This window comes from Protopterus annectens, chromosome 14.part0, assembly GCF_019279795.1.
Source record: "Protopterus annectens isolate FY-2018-M chromosome 14.part0, PAN1.0, whole genome shotgun sequence".
Classification (NCBI taxonomy): Eukaryota; Metazoa; Chordata; order Ceratodontiformes; family Protopteridae; genus Protopterus; species Protopterus annectens.
The window spans coordinates 780755540-780779922 of record NC_056748.1 but is presented as its reverse complement, the minus strand read 5'-3'; the positions used below and the strand labels follow the sequence as shown (position 1 = coordinate 780779922).

Genomic DNA, 24383 nt, shown 5'->3' with positions numbered 1-24383 from the left:
CTACATGGCTATGCAAACCTCAGACAATTATGGAAATGTGGAGGACTTTTTATTTTGAATACACTCCACCTATCAGAAATGTGTAATGTGATTTACACAGTCTGATAGGGGGACAGCTGTTATGCTGTTAAGGGGGATTACTCATATGCGCATGAGTTTGATTCATAGACATGAATCTATAACAAACTCATTTGCATACAAAGTGTGTAAATAACCCTGAAGCTGCCCTGGAAAGCAGCCATATTTCAGTTGAGTACAGAGCTGCAGTGGGAGCTGACATTGTGCTTCAACATACCTGGACATTTGTACTAGAGGCGTCACTTGTTAACGATTATTTTCATGCTTGTGCATACATGGACATATTACTGAAAGCGTCACTTGGGTGAAATGTATATTTCAGTGCTACATTTTACTGAAGGGGTCATCTGAGTAAATGTATTATATATACGCTTGGGCATACCTGTACATTTTACTGAAGGGGTCACTTGGGTAAAATGTTTATTTTAGTGCTTGTGCATACATGGACATATTACTGAAGGGGTCGCTTGGGTGAAATGTATATTTCAGTCCTTGTGAATACATGGACATTTTACTGAAGAGGTCATCTGAGTAAATGTATTATATATACGCTTGGGCATACCTGTACATTTTATTGAAGGGTCATTTGGGTGAAATGTTTATTTTAGTGCTTGTGCATACATGGACATTTTACTGAAGGGGTCGCTTGGGTGAAATGTATATTTCAGTCCTTGTGAATACATGGACATTTTACTGAAGGGGTCATCTGAGTAAATGTATTATATATACGCTTGGGCATACCTGTACATTTTACTGAAGGGGTCACTTGGGTAAAATGTTTATTTTAGTGCTTGTGCATACATGGACATATTACTGAAGGGGTCACTTGGGTGAAATGTATATTTCAGTCCTTATGAATACATGGACATTTTACTGAAGGGGTCATCTGAGTAAATGTATTATATATACGCTTGGGCATACCTGTACATTTTACTGAAGGGGTCACTTGGGTAAAATGTTTATTTTAGTGCTTGTGCATACATAGACATTTTACTGAAGGGGTCACTTGGGTGAAATGTATATTTCAGTCCTTATGAATACATGGACATTTTACTGAAGGGGTCATCTGAGTAAATGTATTATATATATGCTTGGGCATACCTGTACATTTTATTGAAGGGTCATTTGGGTGAAATGTTTATTTTAGTGCTTGTGCATACATGGACATTTTACTGAATGGGTCACTTGGATGAAATGTATATTTCAGTCCTTGTGAATACATGGACATATTACTGAAGGGGTCACTTGGGTGAAATGTATATTTCAGTGCTTGTGCATACATGGACATTTTACTGAATGGGTCACTTGGATGAAATGTATATTTCAGTGCTTGTGCATACATGGACATTTTACTTTAGGGATCACTTGCGTGAAATGTGTATTTCAGTGTTTGTGAATACATGGACATATTACTGAAGGAGACACCTGAATAAGTGTATTATATTTATGCTTGTGCATACCTGTACATTTTATTGAAGGGGTCACTTGGGTGAAATGTATATTTCAGTGCTTGTGCGTACATGGACATTTTACTGAAGGGGTCACTTGGGTGAAATGTATATTTTAGTGCTTGTGCATACATCAACATTTTACTGAAGGGGTCACTTGGATGAAATATATATTTTAGTGCTTGTGCATACATTGACATTTTACTGAAGGGGTCACCTGAGTAAATGTATTATTTTTATGCTTGGGTATACCTGTACATTTTATTGAAGGGGTCACTTGGGTGAAATGTTTATTTTACTGCTTGTGCATACATGGACATTTTACTGAAGGGGTCACCTGAGTAAATGTATTATTTTTATGCTTGGGCATACCTGTACATTTTATTGAAGGGGATGTTTGAGTGTAATGTGTATTTCAGTGCTTGTGCATACCTGGACATTTTACTGAATGGGTCACTAGGGTGAAATTTTTATTTTAGTGCTACTGCATACCAGGGCATGTTACTATAAGGGTTGCTCGGGTGAATGCTTCATTTCAGTGCTTGTGCATACAGTACTAGGAAATGTTATTGAAGGGGTTGCTGGAGGACATAATTCATTTGTGTGTCAGGGAAGTACTTGTTTATACATGGTCAGACTGCTGAAGTGATCACTAGGCAAAGTAATTTATTTTGTCATTTTAGTGCTTGTGCATGATTAAGACTAACTGATGAAGGGCTTGAAATAATTTTTGCGTCAGGCAAGTGCTTTTGCACACTTAGATAAACAAGTTTGCAGAAGGCAAAGCACTGCTTTTAAGAATGGATGTGCATACCAAAGGAATGTCAGAATATAAATTACAAAACCACCTCATTAGCATACTGTGCTTTACAATACTTCTCATTTGTATCTCATTATTTTTAGGCCTTGCATATTAGTGTAAATGGCCTCCATGAACCCCCCCCCCTTTGCTAGACTCATTCATAAACAACAGGAATAATGCTATCACATTTGAGCAAGCAACTATAAATACCACCCCATCTTTTACCTACATGAATTTTCCATTATCATGCATCATCTTCTATAGCTTCCTGTAGGAACCCAAAACCCCTAAAATCTTTTCTGCGAGTTTCAGTAAATGAACCTTGTATCTGTTTCCTTCATACAGAAACTGAGCAAGACTACATAGGTATACAGATTGATCCACATGTAAACTTCTGTTGTCATAGAATAATGTCTATAACATTCTTAAACATTGAAAAACATTAGATAAGCTCTCACTTCTTTGAGTTATTTAAGTTGGGAAAGTAGCTTAACCAGAATTAGACTATTTCTTTCCTGCTGCTGATCTGCAGTCTTTACAATATACACTATTATTTCAAACCACGTATCACACAACTTCAAACTAACTAGGATGGCTTTAACTGCTAAGGCTAATTTCCTATTAAACTTATTAACATTCAGTTTGATTAAGCCAAAGGTTTACCACTTTTACCTTATGATACTAGATATACTGTGGATTATGTAGCATTTAGGACAAAAATTTGAACACCTAGTAAAAATTTAGAAGTGTAAGCTTTTCATAGACCTGGATAAATGATTCAATGGATTGAACGGCTTATGTCTGCACATGTTAATAATTAATTGCTAAACAATTATACATAAATGTATATATAACACATATATTCATCACAGCTGCATGTTATAGTATACCCATTGTTTTCCTGTATAAATATGTGTTCACTGTTTTCTACTATAAACATTGTATATCTATGAAGTGTTTGTCCTTGTCAATTGTTTTGGATGATGAATGAAAAGGGTTCTTGTATCAGTTTTCCATGTTTTCCAAAAATTCCTCTCTGCTCTAACTACCTCAAAAATTTTGTGTCACTATTTGTCTTGCCAGTGGATTGCCAACTGTGTTTTCACATTGTAAGCTAATTATTTGTTAGTTGTAGATTACCAACGTATAAAATTCTAATTTTATTATTGTACTGAGGAGCTTTTCTCCCTGAGCCTCCACTGAAAACAGACTCTGAATGGCCCAGTAGATTTTCCCAGTTAACACATTGCAAATAAATAAATAAATAAATAAATAAATAATAATTCAGCTCATTAAGAAATGTAAATAAATAAATAAATAAATTGTCTGCTGTATAATAATAAGTTACCAAAGGCGTTAACTGATTAATGCTGCATCATAACGGAGTACTTTGTGTTGGGTGGGCACCTCTACACCACCTTAAAGATGTCTGCACCATGGAGCTTTTATGGGATATATTTTTCCCATACATGTACAGAACAGTTATTAAGTATGTGTAACACAGTACACTGGGCTTCAACAAACTCTGGATTTTGGAGTTAGCTGCTATTTCCAGACCATATCATGCAACTTTTGTTGTTATACCCTGTCAGTGCTATGCTAGAAAAATTACATTCATAAACTTAAGCCAGCTAATATTTGTATCAAAAAACTTTATTGCAATATGATATAATGTAATATGGAGGCACACAATGCACAGCTTTTCAAAAAAGGGTGAATACAGATCTTGCAGGAAGTACAGCCAGGCTTTTTGGAATTGTACACCAGCCTGTACAAAAAAGAACACTAACTTCCTGAAAGGAGCCCTCTCAGTAAGAGCATTACCCATACACTATCTCGGGACAGTGCATGCTTCTGGAGAGCATATCTACTTTAATTCTATTAAATTGTTTATCTTGGATTTAAACAAGCTGCAAATTTGATGGTAGGAATTCTGACTGAATGATCACAGCCACATGCTCTGTAGGATCCCCCAGATAAATATAGGTAACAAAGTGCATATTATGGTGGACTTCACATATGCCTGGCTATGACTTCAGCCTTGTGTACAACAGCACACAGTGCATAAAAGAAATTGTATTGATATTGTAGAAAGGTACTGTGGAGCAGATGAAAAATCCTATCCTTGTACGCACAATTTACATGGGTGATACAAATATGTTTCTGACCTTTTATTTTAGATGACTTGTCTCATAAAGCTCATTACTGTGACTGTTATGATTAAGTGGTCTGAGGCAGAAATATGTAAGTATTTTTACCATATACAAATTCATGGAAATGGTGCTGTGGCACATAAACCTACATAACCCTTACCCAAAATCTATTTGGGCTTGTATCTGTTATACCGTCTGGTTAATAATATTAGTAATTGTGACCTAACCATAAATATTGGTGATCTAAGAGGGTCTGTGCCTTATATGACATATGTTATGGCTTGAATGGAAGAGCTCATGGATGGAGGAGTTCTAAACCATGTTAAATTCTATGACATTGCCTGATTTATTACACTAAGTTGTCTATCAAAAGTCCTCCTTGTGCACTATAGTATTCGCCTTATTCATTCTAACAAATATTTTTAAAAACACTGAATACTGTAGTAATACATTCCCAGCAGAACTTGAAATATGGGACTACCTTGCAGCAAAATGGAGTATATTCCTTCTACAGGAAATAAAAAATATAATGGATGAGTTTAAACATTTCCACTTGGAAGGACTGACGTGTTTCAGAGAGTCAGAAAGGTTCAGGTATGAAAAGTGACAAAATCTGTTGTGTGGCCCAAAAGGCATATACACAAATGTTGATAAAAGGTATAATGACATTTAGTTTAGAAAAGTATATGGTATGTATAAAAACAGTGATGCATATCTGCTTTGAAATGTTGATTTTTTTTTGTGTTAGAGTAATGCACTGTTGAACTAATTATTTAATTTGTAATAAATGCAAGATGTTAGAACATACACTTTAATTCTTCTTTTTATTTTCCAGGCCACAGAAGTTAGTCCAGATGGTGTGGCAGGAATGCATTCAAATGCCATAGTGACTGTCAGATTTGTTGATCTAAACAATCATCCACCAACCTTTTATGGTGAGAATGGGCCACAAAACAGATTTGAGCTCACTATGTATGAGCACCCCCCTGAAGGAGAGATCCTGAGGGGACTGAAAATAACAGTGAATGACTCCGATCAGGTGAATTTATTAATCCTTATTTTTTTTTAAATAAGATAGCTCATAAAATCATACATTTCTCTATATTATGCAGCTCAACATTTACTTATTTGTCGTAAGGGATTTAACTGTCAGTGGAATATGAAAAATCTGCTTTGTAAGAATCCTGACAGATGGCTTTCATACGTAAAGTTAATAAAATCTTATACATGTACAATAACATTCTATTTGTTCACTACTGAATGAAGTTATATCAGTTAGAATTACATGTATGCAGTCTCTGAAGCCAAAACCTGCTGTAGATGTAGGTTTCAGATGATATAGCACAAAACCTGCAGTAGATGTAAGTTTCAGATGATATAGCACAAAACCAGCAGTAGATGCAAGTTTCAGATGAAAGAGCAATATATATATATGTGTGTGTGTGTGTGTGTGTGTGTGTGTGTGTGTGTGTGTATATATATATATATATATATATATATATATACACACACACACACACACACACACACACACACACACACACACACACACATGTACACACACATGTACATACACTCATATATAGGTTATTGCTCATACATGGATTGGTATAGTTAGCTGGTGTTGTTTGTGTTGTCCAGGACAGATGGGGTGTAGAAATAGTGAGTGGACGAGGCTTCAGGGGATCAATTACAGTTGCAGAGATGGTTGGTGAAGAGATATGTTTTAAGTAGACTTACCTTATTACCTAGAAACGTAGTTGAATCAGTGTCTCAAACTTTGTACAGCAAACAAACCTAGACATTCAGGACCAGACAAAAGCAAAATTTCATAAGGCTTACTGATTGTTCTTCTAGTTCAAAATGCTACAGTGAGAGCAGCTCGCTCTGTTCACCCTCACTCCATTCGGGCTCACTTCACTCCCCACCCCTACCCCCATTCCCACCATCCGCTGCAATACCTAAACTTATACTCAATAAACCACACCTACTACATTCCCAATCAATCACACACCAGTAACTCCTCTGCAATAAGACCAACCCACAAATACCCACTCTATTGAATACTGCAACATCCACTTACTACTCACCCCTATACTCTAAGTTCATAGGTTCATAGATTAGTACTCTACCTCAACAACGCTATTAATGCAGCAATCTTAGACTGAAACTAACTCTACTACCTTAACATAGGACACCCTTTATCATTACCTCTCCAGTGCAATGCTAAACTCCCACCTTACACATTTCTCTCCACCTGTTCATCATCCTCACCTCTCATACTTGTCTCCACATCATGACTACCCTAGTACTACTGCTCCCTTTTATTTCCCATCTATTTCATTTCTAGCCCATTTTCAGCTACTTGGGCCAAGACTATCACTTATTCTTCACCACAAAATGCCACTTCTCAATACCAGACTTATTGGCTCACTCACCTTCCACACTCTCACCACTACACTACTAATATTCTGCTGTTACCTGACTTCCTGTCATACTAACCTAGACAATCATACCTTCCCCCCCCTACATGCAACAATTCATCTCCACAAACCAATACCTTACAATACTCACCCATATTATCAACTCACCCATCAGGTCAAATCACTGTCTAGCTGTCAAACAACTGTCCTGGCTAGAATTACCCAACCTACTCATATATGACCAGATTACTATAGCCCACCAAATTCTGCATGATCGGTTCCTGCACTTCAAGGCCTACTTAGTATTTACTCTAACAAATGCCTTTTAACCAACAAAGCCCTAGCCTACATAGTCAAAAGCAACAATAACTCTTGGGACTCCCTATATTCTACCTCAGTTACAAATATATGGAATTCCATCCCCGCAGATATAAGATCCACAGAAAACAACAATATTTTCAGAAAACTCCTCTGGCCCCATTTAAATAGTTCTTGGGTATGTAACTCTTCCAACCCTGGTTAGGCTCACATAACAGGTTAATATTGACTTAGCAGTTTTGGTAAGGTGTCTTAGAAAATTCAATCTATGTTCTTTTCCATAATGTGTGATTACTGCATTAATCACTATTGAATATATCCATATGACTGTATAGTTCCAACAACCATATTATTTACTGTAACTCAGTGTTTATTTTTTTATGCTCCCTGCTTGATCTACCTTTCAGAATCTGTATTGTACTCTATTAATTTGTGCATTGTATTTACTGTATTATTCTTTGTGGAGCTTTGTGAATTGAATTTACTGTATTAATCTCTGTGGAGCTTTTCTCCCCAGGCCTCAACTGAAAATGGGATGTATACCCAGTCAGACTCTCCCAGTAAACAAATGTAAAATAAATACATAAATAAATAAGTAATACCATTATTGCCCCTAACCTGTACAACACTACCTACATAGGGTGGTTTCCTATTAAATTCCTCCCACTGAATCCAAAATCTCATACTTTTCTCAACCACACAAAGCTCCTACTCAAACTCCAAAAGTTCCTGCTCCACAGTATCGCTCAACTACAATGCTCCGGGGCCATCCACCCCAACCCATGACTCACTGTAGGCCAGCAACAAAATGTCATCCCCACTCCTTTAATACCTTCTGCTAACTGTTTAACCCATCACAGAAGCTCTGATCTGCTAATATTTAATATTAATGCCAGGAGCATGTTAAACAAGGTCCATGATCTACATGCTAATCTCTCGCTGTACTCACCTGATATTACAGTAGTAACTGAGACCTGGCTAAAACCAACCCAGAGTAATAATGAGATTCTTCATCCTGGATACAATATTCTACATAAAGACAAAGTAGCCCAAAAAGGTGGAGGGGAAGCAATTATACTTAAAAATAACCTAAACATAAAAGACTTAGATCTGACTGTCTTCCATAACTCAGAAATACGTTTTTCCAAACTAGAAATTAACTCCAAAAGGTTCAATAACATTATTGGATGCTACATCTCTCCAGGAAACAATATACCTACCATGGAAAACATACTCCTTTGATCCTCCAACTCATTATTAGAAGAAACTATCATTCTGGGTGATTTTAATATCAACTGTGTCCTGTTCCTGTCAAACTCCTACACATTTTATCAACCTGTATAGATACACTCAAGTCATCCAATCCCCAACAAGAATTGATAAAGCAACCAAAAAGGAGTCAACCCTTGATTGGATACTCATAAACAAACCTATCCACTCCTTCCAGTCAGGCTGCCTCCTGGACACCAAAACAAAAGTATATAGAACCTTGTCCACCATGGCTGGATATAAATACTTTATTTAAAATACCAAAACGTAAGCGCTTTCACAGTCTCTATGACTGCTTCCTCAGACAACTTTAAACAACTAAAGCACATTCATTTATACAGTTAAAAATCAATTAACAAGTACTTAATAACAATTAGGGCATTTAAAGTGCTATTCCTCACATCACCTCCTCTTATCCCTTCTCTGATAACCTCTAGAACAAAGAATTTGAAAGTGTGGTCTCTCCCTTCTGCCTCAACATGCTTGGCCAATGCACTATACTCCTTTCCATTAATGATGTCTCTATTGTGTTCTAAAATGCGGTCCTTAAACATTCTGTTTGTCTTCCCTATATAGAAGACCATACATCTCACACAGAAACTAAAATACACAACATTCTTGGTTCGACAGTCAGCATAGCAATTCGCATGAATTGCTGTCCGACTGTGTGTATGTGTGAAAGTAGTGCAAGAATGTATGAATTTGCATGCTGCACAATTTCTGCACATGTAAGTCCCTAGTCTTGAAGATGCAATAGGTGGCCGAATTGTTTGTGTTTTGTAACATAACTGTTGTTTAAGACATTTCTTATTTTTAAAGGAGAACAGTGGGGTGTACTCCAACACTTCTTTAAGCTCATCTACTGCTGTCAATATGTTCCAGTTCTTCCTGAACACCTCACAAAACACATTAATGACACTGGAAAATGAGACTGGGGAATATAATTTTCCCATTGCCTGATCTTTTCATGTCTGATGCAGAATCTGCCTGCTGTGCAAAATAATTTTGCCTTCTGGTCCCCCTTTCTTTCATTGATTCCTCTATATATTTGTTCAGTTCTTTCCTAGAATATCCTCTTTCTAAAAATTCTTCCCTGAGATTATCCAGAGCTGCTATTAATTGTGACTGAAGCAGCCGAGCAGAGGTGGATCATTAAACTTAATGCAGATACACCACCAGGCATAAATGAAGCAGTATCACTGAAACAATTCTTAAAAGCCAGAGCACTCAGACATTAACTTACATATACACAGCACTTTAAAATGTGTAGACAAATGTGAATATTTTTTTAAAGTTTTTAATAAAAAAAGGTTGTAAATTAAGTATTAGATGTTTTAGCAGCAAAGTGTAACGTACACTTTAAATGCCCTAATTGTTATTAATTACTTGTTATTTCTCTCTTCCACTTCCCCTGCCATTTCTTTCTCTGCCCTTTCATATTGCCCTAACGTGTTGACCTCCACATTCTTGTGAGTGGCTTTTGCCCCTCTCTTTTTCTGTCATCACCCCCCCCCCGGTTTGTATCCTTTGTTCTTGCCCCTCACCTCCTAATTATTATTTTTCTCCTATTACACTCTTTTATATTTGTATATAAGTGTACTCAGCAGACTTTCTAAATGTTTTACCAAGTATAAAAACAATTTGTAGTTACTTGTTTGTACCCACCAAACAATTTCTCTCAGGTTTGCTCTGTTGGAGATAGCTTTTCTTCTCTCTCCTCATCTCTGCAGGCCAGCTCAGCCTGCTCTGTTCATCCTCCGCTCCGGGCTTACTTCGCTCCCCTACCCTACTCCCATTTCCACCCACCCCTAAGCTCATTACATTTCTCTCTATCGTCAACTCCACCCTTTCTCTTCCATTACCCAATTATCTCCCTCCACCTCTGCAAACAGATTCCTGTAAAACTAAACAGACTTAGTTACACTAATCTCTCTCCCTCTCTAATATCAACCAACACCATCACCACATATAGATTTAAACTACTACTGCCTACCCCTAAGTTTAAATTATGTCTAGTATTACACTACATACCCACCACCCTTATACAACAGACCCACATCAAACTGTACCTACTCCACAAATTAACACAGTGTGGAGATATCCATCCAAACCCTGGGCCAACTCATATTCATACACCCACCATTATCCAAGCATACCAGTCACATAACCACATCCATACATCCACCACTACTCTACAGAATCACACATACAACCATACACTTCTCCTAACAACAATAAACACTCATAGTATGTGCAATAAAATAACTGAATTCCACACCTGGCTATCTACACACACCCTAGATATTATTGCAGTAACAGAAACATGGCTAAAACCACACATAGCCGACACTGAAATTCTCCCTCCTGGTTATAATATAATCCGTTCAGACAGACTCCATAAAAAAGGTGGCAGTGTAGCACTAATCTATCAAAACTCACTACAAATGACTACCTATACAAAACCCCTCCCACTTTCGAAAACCTAGAACTCCTACTCACATCCCTTCACATAAATAGAAACAAACAAATATGCATAGCTGTAATCTATATTCCCCCAGGCCACAATATCCACATACTTGAAGACTTTCTATCCTGGATTAATCAGAATATACTGCATGAAACTGTTATTCTAGGAGACACCACCATTAATTGGTTAAACTTAGATAGCCCCTCCCTTAGATAGCCCCTCCCCTACATACAGCATAAACCTTCATAGTTTTACTTAACTCATCACTACCCCTACCCATGGTCTATCAACAGACTCTAAATCTACCTTAGACTGGATACTAGTAACACATCCCCAAAACTACACAAACTCAGGCACCCTACCAAACACACTAAGTGACCATCTCCCAGCATATACGTATAGGACCCAAATTCAATCAAGTAAAACACATTCATATAGAACCTCCAGAAACCTTGCCCACTTTGATAGAGATCAGTTTATAAATATCCTAAACTCCCACAACTGGAACCCCCTAAAAACACTCCCCTTAGACGAAGCCATTGATTATTTCAACAAGCTCTTCCTAGATACCCTCAATAGCCTAGCTCCTATGAGTACCAAATGAACAAGAACCAATCATGCCCCCTGGTTAACAAAACTAAGCAAACAAACCATCTCTCTGAAAAACAAAGCTTGGAAAATATGGCTAAGAGAGAGAACAAAACAAAATGAACTTCACTACAAGCAACTGCATAATAAATCAAAAAAGCTTGTGATACAGGACAAAAAAGATTATTTCTCCACCAAATTGTCTTCCTCATACAACAACCCCAAAACATTTTGGAAATCTGTCTCCACTTTACTTAACCCAGGTACTATCCAAAACCCATCCCCAGCACCAGAAAAAACACCGCAAGAAATTTCTCAAGAATTTAATACCCATTTCATCTCTACCATTCAAAATCTACTCAAAGGTATCCCATCAAGCCCTAATACCCACCTGCCTCTACCTACTAAACACACCCCCTCCCTTTCAGATCACACCAATATTCCACCAGCAAACTCCTTCTCTATCCAACCTGTACCCACCTCCCAGGTCTTGACACTCTTACAACAACTCAAACCTTGCTCACTATCTGCAGATAATCTTCCCCCTAGATACCTGCAGCTAGCAGCTACAGCAATAGCATACCCAGTTACCATTCTCATAAATCGCTCACTCTCCGAATCATACATTCCACTCCTATGGAAAAAAATCTATAATTTCCCCTTTACATAAAGGAGAAAACTCTCATGATCTTTCTAACTACCGCCCCATCTCTATACTCTCCCCACTATCAAAAATCTTGGAAAAATGTGTCCCCTCACAACTAGCTAAACACCTAACTAGTAATACTCTTCTATCCCCCACCCAACATGGGTTTCCTCCAGGGTATAGCACTATCACTGCCTTGCTGTCCTTCACTGACACTGCCAACAAAGCCCTAGATGCTGGTCATCATACCTCAGTTATCCTACTAGACCTACCTAAGGCCTTCGACACAGTGTCACATACTAAGGTAGTAAGTCAACTATCAAAACTAGGCTGCTCCCCAAAATCCCTAGAATGGTTCATCTCTTACTTACAAAGCAGGGAACAGTCAGTAAGGTGGCAAAATGTACAATCCACTTACCAACCCAACAATATAGGAGTACCACAAGGATAAATTTTAGGTCCTCTAATGTTCAATATTTTCATCATTGACCTGCACAAAGCCCCCCATATCCTGAATCTCGTCCAATATGCTTACAAATCAACTCTGATAGCCTCCTCTAAGACCTTCTCTGATCTTCTCACAGTCACACAACAGGGTTTTACCTCCATCGAATCATGGCTTATCAACACACAACTTATGCTAAACCCCAGAAAAACTAAACTTTTACTTTTCATAGCAAAACCACCTGACCCTGGCTTCAAAATCTTTGCAAAGGATGGCACACAAATAGAACTAGTAAAAACAGCTAAATTAGTAGGATTAACAATAGACAACAAAGTCACTTTCGAACTGCACATCTTAAATGCAGTAAAGAAAACCCACTTCAAATTAGGCAAACTATATAGACACAAACTCTATATGGATAAACCCACCAAATCAAAATTAGCCAGTACCCTACTCTTCCCCTCCCTTCTATACGGTAGTGCTATTTTTACCAATCTACACACAACCCTTAGTAACAAACTACATTCTTGTTACAATAAAATAGCCACATTCGCCTCTGAAAAACCACACCGCACTCATCTCTGCCAAGCAATTACCAAACTAAAATGGCTCGAATTTTCCCACCATCTACACTACACCCAACTAACTTTAGCCACAAGCTAATCAGTAAACCTAATCAATGCCCAGCTCTTGGTTCACTCTTTCAAACGTACACCCCCACAAGAACACTAAGATCTTCCTGTAAGCACATGCTTTCTGTTACAAAACCCAACAAAAGAGCCGGACAATGTCTGTTCTCCCATTCAGTCGCCAAACTATGGAATATGTTACCATCCGAATTAACACAAACTGACCATCCAAAAAAATACAAAGAAGCCCTAAAATCTCATTATCTAAATAATCCTTCCTGCTCATGCCTTAGAAGCAAACCTCCTTAAACAACACATACAACACAGACTCCTAGACTGGTATATATTAAGTACACTAGCCAATCACAAAAATAGTGTAAACTACACTGTCTACAAATGAATTTACTGTATCAAAATCCAGGTGTTTCCACTGTCGTAACATCTTAACCTATGTAATGTTTTCCTAATGCATTATCAATGTAAGCCTGTAAGCCTATACATTTATAAATTGTAAAATGTATTATTACTATTATATTTGTAATAATTTTAAATCTTATGTTAAACTTTATCTCTTTTTGTAACACTTTATCTCTTACTGTAATACTCTGAGGAGCTTTTCTCCCAGGGCCTCCACTGAAAATGGGTCTTTGACCCAGCGGACCTTCCCGGTCAACAAATACTAATAAATAATAAAATAAATTTTAACTGTATAAATGAATGTGCTTTAGTTGTTTAAAGGTATCTGAAGAAGCAGTCATAGAGACTGTGAAAGTGCTTACGTTTTGGTATTTTAAATAAAGTATTTGTATCCAGCCGTGGTGGACAAGGCTCTATATACTTTTGCTTTGGTGTTCTGCTTCTTTTGGAGCCTGCCCTTTATCCAGAACTCTTGCTGTTTGGTATTTTACTTTTGCTTCCTGGACAGTCTGAGTGACCATCAGCCATCCTTTCTACTAAGGCATCAGTTTCATCTTAAACATTTAACCTACCACTTGATAAGGAACAAGTAACATTTTAATCTCAACAAATTCTCATCAGCACTACAAACCTGTAAATGGACACCTGTAAAGTTACTATCCTTAAATGAAGCAGTTCCATTCTTTAACTTTACATTCTTATATATCCTGAATACTCGTGCACCTCTTAGAGCCATTAAAACCAACTCTACGGCTCTCCCTGACTGACTAAAGAAACTAGGTCATTACTAGTAAATAGGGACAAAGCCTGGAATCTCTGACATTCCACCAGGTCCCTATCAGATAAACAATCCTACTTAGAGATCCAAAATAAAGCAAAAAAAAAAAAAGCTATCAAACAAGATAAAATTAATTACTACCAGACTATTGAAGCTAAATACCATAACAACAATCAAAAGTTCTGGGCAGTCATTAACAATATTCTCCATCCAGGGAAGTCCACCACACCCTCCTAATCAATAACACCACTGAAAACATAGCTATCCAATTCAAGTATTTCACCAAAACCACAACTGCCTTATCTAATCTTCTAAACTCCCCCACCCCCACAACTGAACCACCCAAATCTAACATTAACAATTCCTCCTTTTCATGCAAACCAGTCTCCATCAACAACATAAAAAATGCGTAAAAAACTAAAACCCACAATCCTAGCCACTGACCAACTTCCTGCAGAATTTCTACAAATATCTGCCAGTGCAATAGCTTACCCCATAGCCATCCTAAATAAATAGATCTATGTCTGAAAACAAAGTTCCCGACATTTGGAAAATCTCCCACATAATACCACTACACAAAGGTGGTAATTCTACAGAACTGAGCAATTATAGTCCTATAACCATACTATCCCCTTTATCCAAAATCCTAGAAAGATGTGTTATGGAACACCTACACACATACAAACTTATATAACAAACACCCAGCATGGATTCACTCCTCACATATTATCACTACTGCTTTACTGTCCTTTACTGAAACAGTTAACCACCAAAGAAATAATGGGAAATGTGTTTCTGCTATCTTTCTAGACCTTTCCAAAGCCTTTGATATGGTCACACATAGTAAGCTTAACCAAATTCTTTCTGAGTCGACTATCAGTCAACCTACTATCTTTTGGTTTCAAAGCTACTTATTAGGTTAACAGCAGCTGGTCCAATGGCAAAAAGACCTCTCCTTTCTTCTACCAGTCACTATCGGACTTCTTCAAGGCTCCATTCCTGGACCCCTCCTCTTTTCACTTTTTACTAACAATCTTCATACTTCCTCTCTACATGTGTTTGTTATCCACTATGCAGGCTTATTCTGTTTTGCCTCCTTCCTACAGGATCTCCACTCAATTACACAACAGTCCTTTCTTGCAGTTGAAGAATGGCTCACAAACTCCAAGTTAATTCTAAACCCAATCAAAACAAAACTTCTGATATTTAACCCAACAAGATCCATGACATCACATCCCTCCTTCAATACTATGTCTAAGAACAAAACCATAATTTCTCCTGTAACTCACACTAAACTTCTAGGAGTCAAAATCGACTGTAATATGAAATTTGACATCCATTTCTCCCAGGCAGTAAAGAAATTGCATATAAAATTAGGTGTCCTCTATATAAATAATTGGCTGAGCGACCTCAACTTCTTCTCTATAATCAACTTACTTTTGCCCATAAAATCCTTCACCATCCTCACAAAACCCCCATCCTCCAATATTTAATACTCTCAAAATTAAACGTTAGAACACTCCACTCTAGTCATAGAACACTATTACAGGTAACAAAACCCAACAACTCAGATGGTGATTCCCTCTTTTTCAACTTCACTTAAAAAAAATGGAATGCTCTGCCCCATAACATAGCATCCTATCCTTCCCTAACAACATTTAAACAAATGCTGAAAACTCATTTGGTAGATACATGGCTATGCTCCTGCACCAGCCCTGGCTAAATTCACCCACAACTCCTAGAGCCTTTTAACTAACTGGCATCAACTATTCTAACAAAGTATTAATCTCAGTTCTATCAGAAACTCTGAACTCTCAATAAAGCAACAAGACTATAACTTCCAGCATATAATATTTTATCATTATCTACTTATTAGGTAATTAACAACTGGACCTGTACTATATCCTTTACAGATAAGTTTATGTATAGTGCTTACACCAAATATCTAAAACATGAGGTCAACTCTGACCATAAATCTTTGCTCTCTTAAACTGAATATCTCATATAAACTGTAAAGTAGCACACCCAACAACTGGAATTACTGTCATACTCTCTGCATTCACTAAGACAGTCTGGAATGTTGCTGTTTTTACTGTATTTTATAACACTAGGTTGTTTGATATCTAGCATCACTGTATTGATATTGTATGACGTTATCACTGTATTTTTGTCTTACTAGCTGGAATCTTATTTTATCTGTTTTTGTATCTTGTATGTGGAGCTTTTTTCCCCGGGCCTCCACTGAAAGAGGACCTCTGCCCAGTCAGACTTTCCCAGTTAACAAATGTAAAATAAAATAAATAAATAAATCGCTAATAATAATTTCTCTTTCAAATTCTGCCTTAACTTTTTTGCAGTTTTCTTAACTTTCCATTTTCTTTTCTTTTCCTTCATTATATTGCTAAACATACTTTTCACGGGAGCACTTTATAAGCTCGAAATACTGAAATCTTGAATTTCAGTATCATGAGCCCATAATGTGGAAGGATTGGAAGATCGCAACCCCAGAAGTGCGAAATTCAAAATCTTGAATGTGGAAGATTTTGAATTAGCGATTCTGGTGTTGCGCTGTGTTCATGGATTCAGATAAGTGTTTATGGTTAAGGGTGTTGGGTAGGGGCTGTAGTGTGTGTTAGGATCTAGAACTGTTGAACGAAACTTCAACAGTCCAAATCCACTATCACAGAACACACTTTGACGAAAGTGCTTTCACCGAAAAAGCGCTTTTGCTAAAGTGTGTAAAAAAAAAAAAACATTAAATCTACTTATATGCAGGGGGGGCAAGCCCCTCTGCACCCCCCATGACCCCGTACACCCCCTACTTTAATATTCACACTCCGAGATCGCACTACACTGGGGAAAAGGGAATTTTCCCTTATCCACGCTGTAGTACGACCAGCACAACAGGCATACTTACTCGAAAATGCTGCTTCTGTGTAAAGCATTTTTGTGTAAGTATGCCCACCTATTAGCGATTCAGTGAAAAGTGCATTCATGCAAGAGTCCTAGACCCATGTGTTAATGTGTGTTGTTACTGTGATGTGTGTGTGTGAAAGGAATGTAGTTTGTGTGGTGGTGGGTTTTTGTGTGTGTGTGTGTGTGTGTGTGTGTGTGTGTGTGTGTGTGTGTGTGTGTGTGTGTGTGTGTGTATGTAGTGCGACCTTGGAGTTAGAATATTTAAGTAGGGGAGTGTGGGGGGCACAGTGTGTGTGTTGTATTGGTGTTTGAAAGTGTTGGGAGTTAGAATTTCATGGTTTTGTGGTTTTGGGATTTAGGGTTTTGCTGTTTTGTGGTTTGGGGTATTTGGATTTTCCACTTTATGGTCTCGAGATTCTGAAATTCGAGATTTTAGAATTTTGAGTTTATAAAGTGAATCCACTTTCCACATGCTGTACTATAATTTGCTTATGTGTTTTTACCTCTACTTTTACATTTTTCATTTCTCTCATTATACTAATATCCTCCTTTACTATTCTATCCAAATATGTAGATATTTCCTCTCTACATGCTTCCAAATAATTCTCTGCATAGACATTAATGCCTTAATGTTTTTCTTGATTTCTTTTATTATCTATATTTTTATCTCACAATATTGTCTTATATAATTCTTAAAATTCTTTAACACATTCAGTACAATTTCAGTATTTCACTTTCTCTTTCTTTCTCATCATTCTGCCATTGGAAAAAACACTTTCTTATACCTCTTTTTAAATATAATCTACCACACAGATCAGTTTTTATAGAAGTCCTTCATGAGTATATGATCCTTTCACAATTGTAAAACTTTACACTCTCCAATTTTACCCCATATTCCTCTCAACTGTACAGATTTTTTCACAGAATGTCCAGATTGTGCCTCATATTTTGGGTCCATTTCTCATAAAATTTTGGTTTTATGGCAAATCACTGGCAAATCATTGAGGGTCAAAGTCAGAAAATAATGACAGACATTTGAGTTTCAGACTGCATACCCTTCAGAAAAATTCATGCTTATCAAAAACATGTTGTTCTATCGATTTTCTAAGTTTCTAAGAGCGATATTTAAGAAGTGTCCCTATTTTTGGGCCTTTGCCCCCATTATTGATGGTTTTGTCCAGATTTCTTGCTCTAAGATGTTGAGAGGTATGGCCAATATTCCATTTATTCTTTTTATTCCCTTTATTCCATCACCTCCATTCAAATTGCTAAATGGTCTGAGACACCCACTACAACTTTATCCCCACCTGCTACCCCCAAACCTTCAGATAATACAAAATAATTAATTTCAGATCCAAGTGTCCCTGTTCTATAAGTCCACTGACTTTTGTTCCACACAGCTAATTTACCACATTGTATCACTTTGTGTATTTTTTACATCTTCGCCATTCTTTCCACACCTTCTTCTTAAATCACAATTAAAGTCTTCTTCAGTTATAATTTTTATGTTAACCACCACATGGGCTAATGTCTGACAAAGCATCTTTCTCTTTCCTTGCTGGTTGTATATGCATACAGTGCTATAATTCTGTAAAGATGTTCTCTCCATCTCATAATTATGACAAGTAACCTTCCCATCTTTACCAGCATTGCATCTAGTATTTTCACTGTTCCTTTATACAACACAGCCATTCTAGAGCAACTTTCACTTTTTAAGTTTCATATTATATTTCTACCCCACAAATCTTCAGTTTGCAGTATTTCTTCACTTGTCAGGAATCTTACATCTTCTAACAAAATAACATTTACACCACATTTAGTACAAAATTGCACTATCCCTATCCTTACAGTGTTAATAATACTCTTCACATTTACTGAAAGTACTCTTAAAATTGTTGCTTGTCATTCTTTCTTTAAATTTACTGGAAACATTTAAAATTTTTCATTTTCTTATTTTCACTCTTTTGTCTATTGAATATTTTTTCCTGGGTTTATATACACATAATCCTTGAAACTCAGACTGAGATTTTTCATTGGCTAGAATTTCAAAACATTACTATTACCAGTCCCTTCTCCTGACCTCTCTTTTTGTATGCAAACTCTCTCCTCCTTTTCCTCTCTATATTTTTCTCCTTCTTCAAAAGATTCGTCTTCACCTAGTTCTCCCTCTTCCTCAATCCTTGATGTCCTTACTCATTTATGTTTTTTTTTTTCATTTCCCCTTCTTTTTAATTTTTAACTATTTGTTTTTCATGGTTCATCCAAAAGTATACCTCTTTACACAACTTTCATTCAGCCACATGCCTTTTTGTTGTATGGCCTTTCCCCTCACACTGGTTACATTGTATCTTGTCACAGTCATTAATTAAATGAGAAAAGACCCCACAAAAGAACATGACTTAGGTTGACTATTATGTCTCAATGCTCCCCTATGACCAGACACAAAAATAACACTTAGCAATTTTTTTACCACATCTGCATTTCTCAACATCTTCTCCAAAGTCATCAGTTCTAAACTGCAAAGTAACAATTTTAAGATATAAGTCACTACCAGAAATTTGATTTTCCATGAATAAATATCTTTCATTTTGTCACTCAGTTCTTAAAATGTAATCATCAGCCCCTTAGTTTCAAATAGGAACAAAAAGGTCTCTGTCCATATATGTATAAAAGACCAATTTCTTGAGGTTTAAATTCCAGAACAGTTACTAAATTGTACCATACACACTATCTATTATAGTCTCATTTTTTGTTTTTATGGCCATTGTTGGCCGTCTGTTCTTTTTAAAACAGTTTTACTTACAGATTGTTGCTGCTCTCCTTGCATAAGTTTTAAGTCCTGCATTCTCTGCTGCCACAACATCAAATTACTTTTCAGTTTGTTGCTGCATTCCTCTTTAAATTTCAGTCAATGCTGCACATGTTTTAACTGTTGCATTCTCTGCTGCTACATCAGCTGACTCCTTTTCCCACATTACCATCCTCGGTACTTATGAAAAAGTTGTCTGCCATCTCACCTCATGAAATAGCAGAACTGTCACCTGGATCATACCCCCTCAATTGTTTTCAACATAATTTCATCCACAAATCCTCCCGATGCCAGTTTAGTTATATTGCACCAATCCAGTGGAATCATGCACATTATTTCCTATTGAGATAGCTTATTTGTACCATCCACCACCCAGGAATCTTTATCTATATTATGATTCAACACACTAAACAATTTTTTCTCCAAATTCTCGTTTTCCTCCTTCAAACTCTCTGTAGCTTTTCTCTCCTCCTCCATGCTTCTGTTTCTGTTGCAGCTCTTCCTGGCTGCTATGGCAGTCCTCCAGCACCAAATGACAATTCCAAAGAATATACAATTCATATTTTACATATTTACAATATTTACATATTTTAACATCATTCAATATATTGATAGTTCCATTTTAAGTATTCCCCCACTCTTTTGCTCACAACCAAAACCATATTTTTTCCAGTATTTTTGTTAATGTCCATTGTATCTGATTTCATTAAGTCTTTCATTCCACAGTCTATGTTACATAGAATATGATTATGTACATTTTCTTAGCTTTATTCTGAGATTTTGTCCCTTAAAACCCATACCCTATCACGTCAATATTAAACAATTCAAAATTTAAATAACTTTTAATCAAATCATGTTTACATACTTCTTTCCACAGTGTTTGAATTCTCTCACATTTAAAAAAGCATGTTCTATAGTTTCCTATTCTTTACATTTGCTACATATTCTATACTGTTTTCTCTTGAATGTCGTATTTGTCCCCACTCCTAATTCTCCTATGGACACCCTCCACAAAAAAATCATTGCATTCTTTAATCCTTTATCATTTCTATATCTCATCATTATTGCTTTCTTCCTATCTATCTCTAACTCTTTCCATGGATCCCCCAAATAAAAGATATCATAATGTTAACATCCCATTCTTTTCTGTTCTTTTCTAGCACATTCTTTTTCAAATTTTCACAATACAATTTTACTGTAAAATTCTTTCATTTCAGACACTTTTACTTCTTTTTTTCATTTCCATTTCTTCCCAATGTTTTCTATATTTACAATACATTACTGTTTCTGTCAAATCTTTATTATTATTTTTCATTATTCCTTTTAGTACATTATACATACTTAAAGAGGCTGCATACACAATCAGATTTATCAGCCCTGATCCCTTGTTCATCTTTCATATACAAAATTCCTTTCTTAACCAGATACAATCTTGACCACCGAATAAATGAAAAAAAGTCTGCATAATTTCTTTTTCATATTTCACTGCCATCATATAAACATATCCAATACAAGCTATTTATTATGGTGTTTATTAACTGTGATTTCTTTTTGTATGAAAATCTATATGGCTTCCAGAATGTGATCATGTCTTTGATTCCTTTAATAACTTTAACCCATTGTTCATGTCAGTATTCTGTCCTTCCAAATACTATCCTTAAAATGTCTATACTCTTTTCATTGGGGCTATATCACCACATTGAATAGTGATAACTTTGAACACCCTTTATTCAAACCAAAAATTCTGAAAGCCCTAAACCGCGAAGTTACAGAACATCGTTTTTTTTTCCCCAAGGAAAAAAATCGGTGGGCCATCTTTGGGGCTTTGCTATTTCCTCCACTGTAGTGTTATCTCTGAGTTGGTATATTTAAGTAGGGGTGTGTGGGGAGCACAGCCCCCCACATTGTGCGGTGTGGGGGGCAATGCCCCCCACTTTAGTTTGTTTTAAAGTTGTGATTTTTTTTCACGGAGCAGAGATTTTTTTCCCTTGGGAAAAAAATCGCTGTTCTGTGAGTTCACTGTTTAAGGTTTTTGGACTTTTAGGTTCGAACAAAGGGCATTCAAACTTATCACCATTCGATGTGGTGATATAGACCCCATTTCATTATATTCCACACCTCCTATAACGCATTCATACCCAAATCCTTTGCTTTTCACTTTATTTATGCTTAAACCAATTTTCTTCAACTGTGAACTCAATGTTTCATTATGTTTTCCATCCAGACTTTACTTTTTCTGTTACTTCAATATCATCAGCGTGAGTATACCTTATTGGTAACTGTATCTACTCCATCATTCTATATCCACCCTTACTTAACATTTTATTTATTTCCATTACTACTGTGCTCATGATTATAGCAAAGGTCATACTGCTTGCTGAAAGTAAACATGAGGTATGAGTAAATCCAGGATTTGCCTCTGAATTGTATTATCATTTTATTACAGAAACAGTAGCGGAAATGTTATTTTTTTTTCTTCTTTGCTCTTTTTTGCCCCTTCTTTTGTTTGATTGTAAAATAATTAAATGACTCCAGATAGCCGCACTTGTTTTTTGCCGCATGTATCTTCCACATTGCTAAAACTGGAGGTCAATCAGCCTTCTCCAGGTCAATCAACACATTCATTCCACAACAAGATTTTTTTTTCTTTTATGCTGCTTTCTCCCCACATGCACTCGACTAAGGAGGGGAAAGTTGACATACAATAGGGTGACCATGATGGTCTTCCCTCACTTCCATAAGGGTTGTTGCGGGTAAGAAGTCTCACGCCTAACTCTGGAGCATGAAAAGTGATTACCCTGGTCTCCTCCAGGAAAATCACACTTCCCCATGTGTTGCCTAGGAGTCCATGACCTTCCCCTCCCCTGGGAAAGATGAGCTGGCTATGAACCTTCAATTCTTAGAGGGCTTCTGTGGTACTATGATTGCTAGATAAACCCAGGTCACCTATGTCACAGTCAGAGCTTCAAGCCTGCTCACAGTGGAATCAAGCTAGCTAGCTGAATATTCATATTAGTGCATTGTAAAATTTTCATGTGAAAAATATTCCTTAAATAGGTTTACTGTGAAAATGTCTAACGCTAAATGATCGAACATGAATTGGTTGAAATCACTATCTGCAGGAATTAAAAAGTTGAAACTGTTTTAGTCGAAACTCATAATGTCAAATTGCCCATTTCTCCACTGTAGTGCGATCTCGGAGTTTGTATATATAAGTATGTGGGGTGCGGTGGGCACAGCCCCTGGCATGGTGTGTGCAGGGGGTCATAGCCCCCCTGTAAAATAGTAGAGATGGGCTAATTGTTTTGTCAATTAAATGATTTTCAACATTTTTCACTTTCAATGTTTTGATTTTTCGACATTATATTTCTACCAAATGACCATTAGACCTTATTGCATTTGACATTTTCATAGTAAACCCCTTAAATAACATTACATAAACAGATTTTCTCACATTGCATGTATTTTTTAATACAAACTGTTCATCTGTTGTCAGTACTGAAATAAGAGCTTAGTATTGCATGATTCTGTTACGTATGTAACCTATGAACTTGTGTTTTTCAAGCCTGTTCATGTTATTCAGTAAGGATTTATCGAGTTTTGATTTTTTTTTATAGGGAGCAAATGCTAAATTCAACCTTAGACTTGTGGGACCTGCAAGGATATTTCGAGTTGTTCCACACATTGTACTGAATGAAGCACAGATCACTATCATAGTAGAAAACTCAGCTGCTTTAGACTATGAAAAATACCAGATGCTGACATTTAAGGTATGCTTTATTGCTGTATGATGTAAATACTGAACATGTTGTGCCCTTTGTATTTCTGTGTACTCTTCTGTTAAACTTGAGGCATATGCTTTCCCCCTTTTTTGAATGATGCTTCTTCCCTGACAGCATCTCTTTAGTAGAGGTGATTAATGTACCTTTCACAGGATCATAGGAGGTTACTAAGCTAACAACCCTGGTGCCTTTTTAAGCCTAACCATTCATGCCCCAAATTTTCCAATTACATGCCCGAGGTCTAGAATGGCATTGGTATATACGTATGCCATAGGCCATCTACAAGCTGCCTTTGTCTGTAAGGGAGATGGGCGACAAGCCAGGGGTGAATTTTTTGTTTCCCATCCATTAGTCCAAATTACATTTGAAAAGGCTTAAAGAAGAGCTCAGCTTCACATGAATGGGTAGTCTGTTC

General features: G+C 36.8%; 1 protein-coding gene across 5 annotated transcripts in view; it reads left to right on the top strand.

Moving 5' to 3' along the window:
- The window catches only part of CDHR1 (cadherin related family member 1), a 532835-nt gene that overhangs the window by 288971 nt on the left and 219481 nt on the right, over positions 1 to 24383 (top strand). For all 5 annotated transcript variants that reach the window (XM_044056525.1, XM_044056524.1, XM_044056526.1 and 2 more), the window contains 2 exons: positions 5317 to 5520; positions 23804 to 23956. In XM_044056525.1, coding sequence (XP_043912460.1) covers positions 5317 to 5520; positions 23804 to 23956 — 357 coding nt within the window. The remainder of the gene's footprint in view (positions 1 to 5316; positions 5521 to 23803; positions 23957 to 24383) is intronic.